The sequence below is a fragment of the Otolemur garnettii genome, unplaced genomic scaffold (assembly GCF_000181295.1).
Source record: "Otolemur garnettii isolate 467f Iridium unplaced genomic scaffold, OtoGar3 scaffold00210, whole genome shotgun sequence".
In the NCBI taxonomy this organism is placed as follows: Eukaryota; Metazoa; Chordata; class Mammalia; order Primates; family Galagidae; genus Otolemur; species Otolemur garnettii.
The window spans coordinates 1,002,456-1,011,362 of NW_003852605.1; the positions used below are offsets into that span (position 1 = coordinate 1,002,456).

Consider the following 8,907-nt stretch of genomic DNA (forward strand, 5'->3'; position numbering starts at 1 on the left):
AAAAAAAAAAAAAAAAAAAAGAAATAGACAAAGGCCACTTGTGACTGGGCTGTGATGGAGGAAGCCCTGGGGGCTATGGGAGCACAGTGTAGTCAGGGGAGGCTTCCAAGAGGAGGTATCATCAGCTCTGATCCTAGAGGAACAAGAAGATTCCTAGCTTAGCTTTTGCTCACCAAACCAGGGCGGAGATCACAGGGAGTGGGTCTCTGTAGATGTCAACTCTGCTACACCAGGAGGGTGCAGGCATGGAGGGAGGAGCCCTCTTTTCTGTATGGCCACATACCCAGGCCTCCTGCCCCAAACCCTGTGAGTAGATGGGGCTCGGAAGTGTAATTGTTTTTCATTAAATTTAAGCCATTAACACTTATTAAGTACCTACTATGTGCCTTGCCTGGTGCTATACCTAGAAAAAGGGTAATATTCAGTGTGTTTAAGTGGGCTTAATAATTGTTTTGTGAAAAGGAAGACTTCAGACCTTCCTGGAAAGGGTTTCCAGGGTGGCCAGTGGAAGAGGGTGAGAAGAGGATGTGGTAAGGGGACTTTCTGAACTGGGCCTTCAAAGGTGAGGAGTTTTGATAAGCAGAGAGGAGCAGGGAGGGCCCACTTGAACGCCAAGGCTTGGAGGCAGGAAGTGTTTAAAAGGTTCAGAGACCAGCGAGAAGATAGGGAAAGAGGGAGGGCTGGAGGTCTTGTGTGGGGGGATTTAGAACAACAGTCCCAGAGTTCAGTTCTGAAGTCACCTCCTTTGACCCTTAGGCCAGGTTGTCTGTCCCTCTGTGAACCTCTCTCCTCCAGGGGCCAGGAGCCCCTCAAGTTCCCCTGTCTGATTCACTGCTTCTTAGAGCCTGCTCTTGAGAAACTGCCCAGGAGTTTTTGATATTCTGAAAAGAATGCGGCCTAGCCCTTTCCAGCTTTAGAACCCCAGGGCCAGGCCAACGAAGATGAGGATTCCTATCTATGGTTCCCCATGGACCTGTGGTCCACTTCTGTGGCCAGGATGAAGCATAGCACTGGGGCATCCTGGTGGTAGTCAGGGCCCTGGGTTTTAAATTCCAGAGAAACCAGTCAGTAGATCACAAAGGGACTGAAGCTGAGCTGTAGTCCAGAAAGAAAGGCCAAGTTAAGAGCTGAAACAGGAGCTGGGCATGGTGGTACACACCTGTAACCCTAGCACTTTGGGAGGCTGAGGCAGGTAGATTGTTTGAGCTCAGAAGTTCCAGACCAGCCTGAAAGAGTGAGATGCTGTTTCTACTAAAAAACAGAAAAACTAGCCAAGTGTTGTAGCCAGGCACCCATAGTCCCAGCTACTTGGGAGGCTGAGGCAAGGGGATCTCTTGAGCCCAGGAGTTTGAGGTTGCTATAAGCTATGACACCACAGCACTCTATCCAGGGTGACAGAGTGAGACTCTGTCTCAAAAGAATAAACGAACAACCCCAAAGATCTGAAACAGGGAGTTCTGTGTGTACATGTGCGTGTGTGTGGAGGGGTTCTGGTGACACCTTGCTTGAGGCCCCACCCATGCCAGTGGAATCCAGCTCTGGTGGCTCCAGGACCCAGTTCATCTATGGTTTGGATCTTCTAATCCAGGTGGGCTCTGAGATAGGGCAGCCTGCAGGAGGGACGGGCGTGGCAGGGGTGGCCTTCAGCCCTTGCCTCAGGACTCCTCAGCCCCCCGGGCCCCTGTCTTCAGCTTCTCCAGGGTCCTGCTCACAGTGGACAGGCTGCTGCGGGTTCCTGGGGGAGAGAGACCAGGGACAAAGGCTTCCTGAACTGTCAGTTTCCTATCAGGGTTGGAGGAACTTAAGGGGACCTGGAGTTGGAGCACCCAGTGACCCCAGGGCAGGGCTGAGATAGAATAGAGTGTTGGGGGCATCCCAGGGGCAGTTTCAGCCCAGTTCAGAGAGGCAGCTATGGTCAGGACAGCTCCTCAAGAGGACAGTAGCAGGGGCTGGGGCTGGAGGCTGGGGCTGGAGGCAGGGCTCTGGAGCTGCCTGCTGGCTCCCCCACTTCTTAGCTGTGTGACCTCGTGATACTACTCACCCTGTGCCTTGGCTGGCCTACATATAAAATGAAGCTCATTATAGACCTCCCTCATCCTGTTGTTGTGAGACTTAAGAGAGTTAACATAGGTAAAGTGCTTGGAACAGTGTCTGGAATGGGACCTTTTGCTGAGTATTAGGTGTCACTACCACTGGGGGCAGAGAGTGGGCTGGGCCGTCTTGTGAAACTCCTGCTCTGGAATTTTCCAGATAGGGGAACAAGGAGATGCCCAGTTTCAAGTGCCAGCTTCGAGGGCTAGATTTCACAGTGGGGGAGGGGAATGGAAAGATAAACTGGGGCAGGGAAGTGGGAAGAGCAGTGAGGCGCCCTACTCAGTGTCCTGCTGGGCACGATTCAGAAGCCTTTGGATAAATAAGAGGTGATCAATTCAGCATGGAGCAGGATAGGTGTGATGGAACAGGTGGAGAACTACCCAACTGCCCTGCTCCCCGTGTTGAGGGAGCCCTTCTTCGTGCCCTGCAAGGCTGTTCCCTGGGCCCCACGGAGTCAGAGAGGGAAGATGAAACCTCGGGACTCTGGAATTCTGGAACTTACCGTCCTTACTGCCATTGATACTGGATCTTCCTTCCCCGTGGTCTGGCCCTGGATGGGGATGGATTCTTAGGTTCCCTGCAGGATGAGACCATCCCAAGCTTCCTGGTTACTAAGTCATTCCCAAATCAAACCCTCCTTAGAAAGGGAAGTCCTTCCTGGTGTCTAATTTCCATCCCTGCTGCTTGCTGTGTCTTTACTCCACTGCATTCTTTTAGTTCTCTCACACGATCTGGGCTGATTTGGGGGTAGGGGACAGAAGAAATGGGCCCTGAAGGAGAAGGCGGCAGATTTTTTAGGGAGGTAGGGGTTCTGGGGAGAACCGGAGATATGTAAAGCCACACAGGATGGATAGAGATGGGAGTCTGTGTGTGGGGAGGTGGGATGAGGTTGGGAGCTAGGCAGAGTTTGTAGGATCTTAAGGGAGATGGAGGGTATTTATGGGGTTCAGGGATGAAGAGGGAGTTATTTGGAAATGTTGGAGGCTTGTGGGGGAAGGGAAGTTCTCTCAAGAGAGGCGGACTCTCCAGGTTCTCTGAGCTGGTTCAGGCACCTTTGCAGCACACAACAGGCTGGATTCTGCCACACTGCAGTCATGGCAACGCCTGCACAATACACACACAGCCACTGTAACCAGCCAGCCAGCAGCAGTCTCACACGTGGGCTTGGCCCAGCCGCACCCTGGGTCACAGACTTACATAAAGGGTCTCACTCTGTCCTTGGCAGAGGAGTCTGCTGGGGTGACGGGGGGAGGAGGACTCACCTATGGCAGATAGGATGTGGTCCAGGTTGAGCCGAGTCTTCAGAAAGGGGTAGGCCAACATGAAGATCCCTGAGAAGGGGGCAGAGAGGGGTTCTGTGATGGGGAGGTGGCCTGGTGAGTGTGGGGCACCACGAGGATGTGTGGGGGCTGTGAGCCTGGGGGTGGTTTGTGAAATGATACGGGTATGCGTGGGAGAGCACAGTGTGCAGAGCTGAGACTAAGTGTGTAAGCATGAACCTGTGGGTGTATGCATGGGGCACACGCTGGCGACCTGACACACAGCTTGGGCTGGGGGACAGTGCCTATCTGCGTAAGGGGCTACAGCTGGCTCCACCCACCCAAGTGGTGAGCAGGTTGCTGGAAATGGGCCCAGAGGCCACTGCCCCCAACTCTTCCCCCACCTCACCCTCCCCAGGGCCCCTTGGGCAGCCTGGGGGCACCTAAGCATGCCCTTCCCCACCCAGACCTGGGGAAGGGGTAGCAGCAGAGTGAGTTCTGTCTTGCCTACTCCCCTGTCACCCCCAGACCAAATGTCTGCCAGAATCTACAGGTGCAGCTGCCCAGAGCCCCCTTCCTGGTGTTTCTGGTTCTATTTTTGGCCCAGGGCAGGTGAGCTGAAAGATGGCACTCAGTATCACTGTGGGGATATCAGTGCACCTGACCCAGACAGACAGACAGACAGCTGCTCTGGAGACAAATAGGGAAAGAAGAGGAACACCCCTTGGCTCAAAGAGGATTTCTGGGAACTCCTGCCCCCGTCAGAGGCTGAGGAATCCCATCACAAACCTAAGAGTCCAGAAGAGCAGAGAGGAACAGCTAGACAGAAGTGTGACAGCCAGCTTCCTCTAACCCCTTTCCCCTCCCTGCATCCCTTGGCTGCTGCTCACACCTTCAGTTTCCATTCTCCCCAGCCCTTCCCTCCACTTCTCCTTCATAGGACTTTGCCCCTGCTCCTCTCCCCAGAATCCCCCCAGCCCAGCCCAGCCCAGCCCAGCCCAGCACTTGCTCACCCAGCCCAGCGGCACCAATGAAGATGCCACCCACAGCGGCTGCAGCCTTGGACACGGAGACGATGATGATGATGCTGCCAGCCACCAGGCTGAGGGCCACACAGGCCATCTGCAGGTAGCAAAGGTCTCTGCTGATGCTGCTGGGGTCATCCATGCAGGCCTTCCCAGGGCACTGCCTCCCACTGGTGAGGCCTGTCCCCTGAGACGACCTGGAAGTCTTGTCCTCTAGATATATCTCCTCGTTGGAGCTCCACCTTTAGGGTGGGAGTTTCTGGGTAGTAAGACTCTGAGCTGGGAACCCTGGGATTAGTCTGTGGTCCTATCCCACAGCTTTCCCAGGGCTCCCCAGTGCCACCTTGGCCCCTTAAGGCCTCTAAATCTGTAGGCTACTCCTGGGACCCCTGCCTGGACACATTCTGACTGCCAGAGTTCTAGGGATCCCTAGGGGATCTTTCTCTGCCTGCCTCCACCCAGGAAAGCCCTAATTTTGCCCAGGACATCCTTCCTCCTGCTCCCTGGAACCTGCTCAATTGCCACTGAGCCTTGGCCTGTGGAAGCCTAAAGCCATGAGAGGCAGAGCAAGGGGGAGTTGGTCCAGGGGATACGGGTTCCTCAGAGGTGTGGGTAGGAGGGAGGTGATAAGTTATTTATGAGGTTGCAATGTGAGCTGCCACATGGGTTCCAGAGGCCACTTGGCAGTCAGCCAGATTCTACTGTTGGTTTCTGAGGGGGAGAACGAGCCGGAGGCTTCACATGGACTCAGAAGCCAGGGATATGAAGAGACTCTTGCACACGTGCTCAGGGTCCCTCTGCTGTCCTCCGCCCTTTGACCTGAGGTGCACCTGGGTCCTGTGTGTGGAGTTCAGAGATGGAGCTATGGAAGGGGATTTGGACGCAGCTCCAGAGACAGCAAGTGTGACTAAGGCAGAAAGAGAAGAACTAGAGGTAGCCCTCCAAGTCTGCTCTCTGGCCCTGCCATACCCCCCGGCCCCCCAATCTTGTTCACCTCTGGGCTCCCAGGAGGGGCTGAGGGTTCTGAGTTTGAGGCTCATTCTTGGAGGACCCCTTTCTCCTCAAGTGGGCTTTAGTACCCACCTCTTTTAGTTGCCAGTGGAATGAGAGGGTGAGCCCTCTGGTTGCCCCTGGCTGTGCACTGACTTTGAAGAGCAGTGGCAGAGGTGGCCATGAAGGGGAACCAGCGAAAGGGAGAGCTGGGAAGAGGAATTGGCAGAGGGCAGCTCCTGGGGGAGGGTGCAGGAGGCAGGAGCAGGAAGCTGGGGCCTGGATGGCACCTTCTGTCCTCCTGGACTGAGCACCCTTCCCCAACCTGTCTGACCTACTTGCAGGATCCACCGCACTGAGGCTGGGCAGCGGTAACCCAATCCAACCCAACCCTGGGCCCTGTCCCTAGAACCTGGTTCCGGTCTTGCATTCTTTGGGCCGTTATGGATCAGGGCCTCTCTAATCCCAGGATAAGGGCCTGGGCACAGTTCCCAGGGTCCCATCCCCTTGCTCATATTCTTATCACCAAACTCACTGGCCTCTCTCTGGATGCTCCCTCTCACTTACCACATGTGGTCTCATGAAGCCAGGCTCAACGCCTCCTGCCTCCACAGCTGCCCTGCCCCTTGGCCTTCTCCTTTCCTGCCCTCTGCCATCTGGAAAACACCTCCCCCTCCACCAGGCCCCTGCCTGACAAGCCCCAGCTCTGTGAAGCCCTTACTAACCACCCTGAGCTTGTGGGCTGCTCACCCCTGCTCCTGCGGCCCCATACTGAAGCACCCACTAGCTGTTCTCATTCTATCTTCTCTGTAGACTGAGAACCCCTCCAGGTTCTGGGAATGAGCTCCATGGAATGTCAGGGATGATGGGACCTGGGCTAGGCTTCTGGATGTAAGGACAGAGTTTAGGGAGAGGGCTTGGACCTGCACAAGCACCTTGGATCAGCAAAGAGGAGGGCAGTGGGTAAGATGGAAGCTCAAAAGAGGCTCTTCTTGGGTGTGGAGTGGAGCTGAAAAAGTCTCCAGGGTCACGCAAGTGGAGCTTCAGCTTCGCTGCCAGGAAGGTGGAGAGCAGTCTGGGTGAGGCCCTCCTCTGGAGAGGATGAGAGGTGAGGTGACTGCAGAGCACAGATGGGCCCTCAGGCTGTGCTCTTGGCCTCTATATAGAGAAAGCCCCTAGAGCTGGGCATTCCCCAGCTGTGGTGCTGCCGCCAAACATCTCTTGTGCCTGCTGCCAGGATGAGGTCTGAGTATTCTTCTAATTAGGCACCAAATGACAGACCTGTCGCTCTGTCACATGTAATGATCTACTAACTAGTTTTAAAAGGAGCTACCAAAATAATCATGAAAATGTGTTCCTCAGCGGTTCAGCTTTGGGGATCTGAGGACCGTGCAGGATGTCTCTGCCCCCATCCCCTATTCATTGTGTTTGTGTGACTCTGTGCTGGGCAGGGCCCATGCTGGCTCCTCTCATGATTTAAGGCATACCATGACAGAGCACCCAGGGGCCATGTCTCCCTCCACATGCTGTGGTGCTAGTGCCAGCCATCCTTCCCTGCTGAGCATACCTCCCTCATCTGGTGACCCCAAGCTGCTGGCTCAGGGATGCTGGTCTCTGTTTTAGATTCCAGAAAACACCTAACCTTCCCAAACTGGAGACTAAATTCTAAATTAGTTTTTCTTTGACATCATCAATCCTTCAAGGAAATATGGAGAGACACATCCCGCCATTATCAGTTACAAGATTCTGGAGCCACAAAGCCATCCCAACTCCCTTCCAGGACAGATGGGGAAACCAAGACACAAGGACGGAGGGAGTTGCTCCAGAGTCTTTGATGGAACCTATGTGCTCTGGGACCCGCCAGCTGTGAAGTCCGTGAGCATATCTCTGCCCCAAATTCCTACAGTCTTAATTTGAGGTGGGGGTGGAGGGTGGGACTGGAACCCCACCATCAGAGGGAGACACTATGCCCCAAAGAATATATCAAGGCCTGCAGCTCTCCCTCATGACCAGAGAACATCATTAAAGGCTCTTCTGTGGATTACAAATGTAGAGAGGGAGCTTGCCAGTTCTTCCCTCAATATGGGCTATATCATCTCTGAAAAAGAGATGCTTATCTTGGGGTTATGTACTTATAGCAATAGGTAAGTAAATGAGTTAAGGAAAACTCTTCTCTGTGGGCCTCACCTGAGAAGGGGGCCAAAGGTACCGCAGCCCAACCACCCCACCAATCCCCTCCCCCTTCACAAGTAGGAGCACCTCCTTGCCCAAGCCTGGGCCCTCCTGGTGGGGATCTGAGGACAGTGCTTAGGTGTGGCATGGCTATGGACACATTGCTGAGTTCCATCATGAAATCTCTCCTCTGTGTCTCCCAGGGAGGCAAGGGCTGGAGGATGGCTGCCTATGCTCTTCCCTTCTCAGAGCACCAACTCCAAGTGTAGTGTGGGGGATGGGGAGGAAGAGTGGATGAAAAGGCCCTGGCTTGGTTTGGTTCTGTTTATTTTCCTTGAGGGGTAAGAACCCTGGAAAAGAGTGTGATTAATTCACCAGTCCCCCAGGGGACGGGCAGCTTTCTTGGACTGTTCAGAAGCTGAAGTCAGGGAAGCGCTTCCAAGGCAACTGCTACCATGGCAACAAGAGTGCCAGCCTTGGGGGGGGGACCTTGCTCCTTGGCCCCCTCCAGACCTAGAGCAGCTGGAGCAGTTGGCATGGGAGCAAGGCACTGCAGTTTGTGGAGCGGGGTCTGGCGAGGGGCCATTGACCAGGAGGGAGGAGGGGTCCCCAGAGCTCAGGCAAGTAGACACACAGAGGGGCAAAGACGGGATGATCTCTGCACCTAGAAGCCCTCCAACAGGAGTCCCTAGGGTCCCATTGAACCAGGAATAGGACTGGGGCCAAGACCTGCTAACTGGATTTGACAAAAGAAGCCTGAGGTCTGAGACACTCCAACTGGCTGGGACCAGCTCTTTCCTTCTAAGGCCCAGCCAAAGGCTGAGCCCTAGAGCTGGGAAACTGGCTTCTACCCAGCAGGCCCCAGAGCCTCCCACAGTACATCTCCCATTATCTGCTTCTACCAGCCGGCCAAGCCAGGACTTCCCAAGGTCTCCCACGGGACAGTGGCAGGGGGAGGACTAGAATCCAGGACCCCTGGCCCCAAGCTCAGGTTCTTCTCCTGGCACCACAAGCTGCCCCTCTAGGGCAGGGACTCCAGCCCAGAGAAGCAGGGCAGACAATCCATAGGAGGATCCCACAGAGGGCCAAAGACTTGGCTCATCTTGAAAGGCCCACATCTTCACATTACATAGCACTTCTGCAGAGGGCTCCCTGAACCAAGGAAAGGGGGAGGCCTTCCCTCCAACACTAGGACCACTGAGTTGAATGAATTGATTCTGCCCTTGGAGACAATAGTAAACACAGCAGTCCCCACTTATCCAAGGGAGGTATGTTCCAAGACCCCCAGTGGATGCCTGAAACTAAAGATAACACAGAACCCATATATACTATGCTTTTTCCTATACATACACACCTATGAGAAAGTT

General features: G+C 54.6%; 1 protein-coding gene across 1 annotated transcript; it reads right to left on the minus strand.

Moving 5' to 3' along the window:
• Nucleotides 1-1,655: 1,655 nt before the first annotated feature.
• On the minus strand, nucleotides 1,656-4,520 carry KNCN (kinocilin). Its single transcript, XM_023507844.1, has 4 exons — nucleotides 4,367-4,520; nucleotides 3,357-3,425; nucleotides 2,597-2,671; nucleotides 1,656-1,735 (listed from the first exon to the last, which is right to left on the minus strand). The coding sequence occupies exons 1-4, from the start codon at nucleotides 4,518-4,520 to the stop codon at nucleotides 1,656-1,658; spliced, it is 378 nt and encodes a 125-aa protein (XP_023363612.1).
• Nucleotides 4,521-8,907: the final 4,387 nt, after the last annotated feature.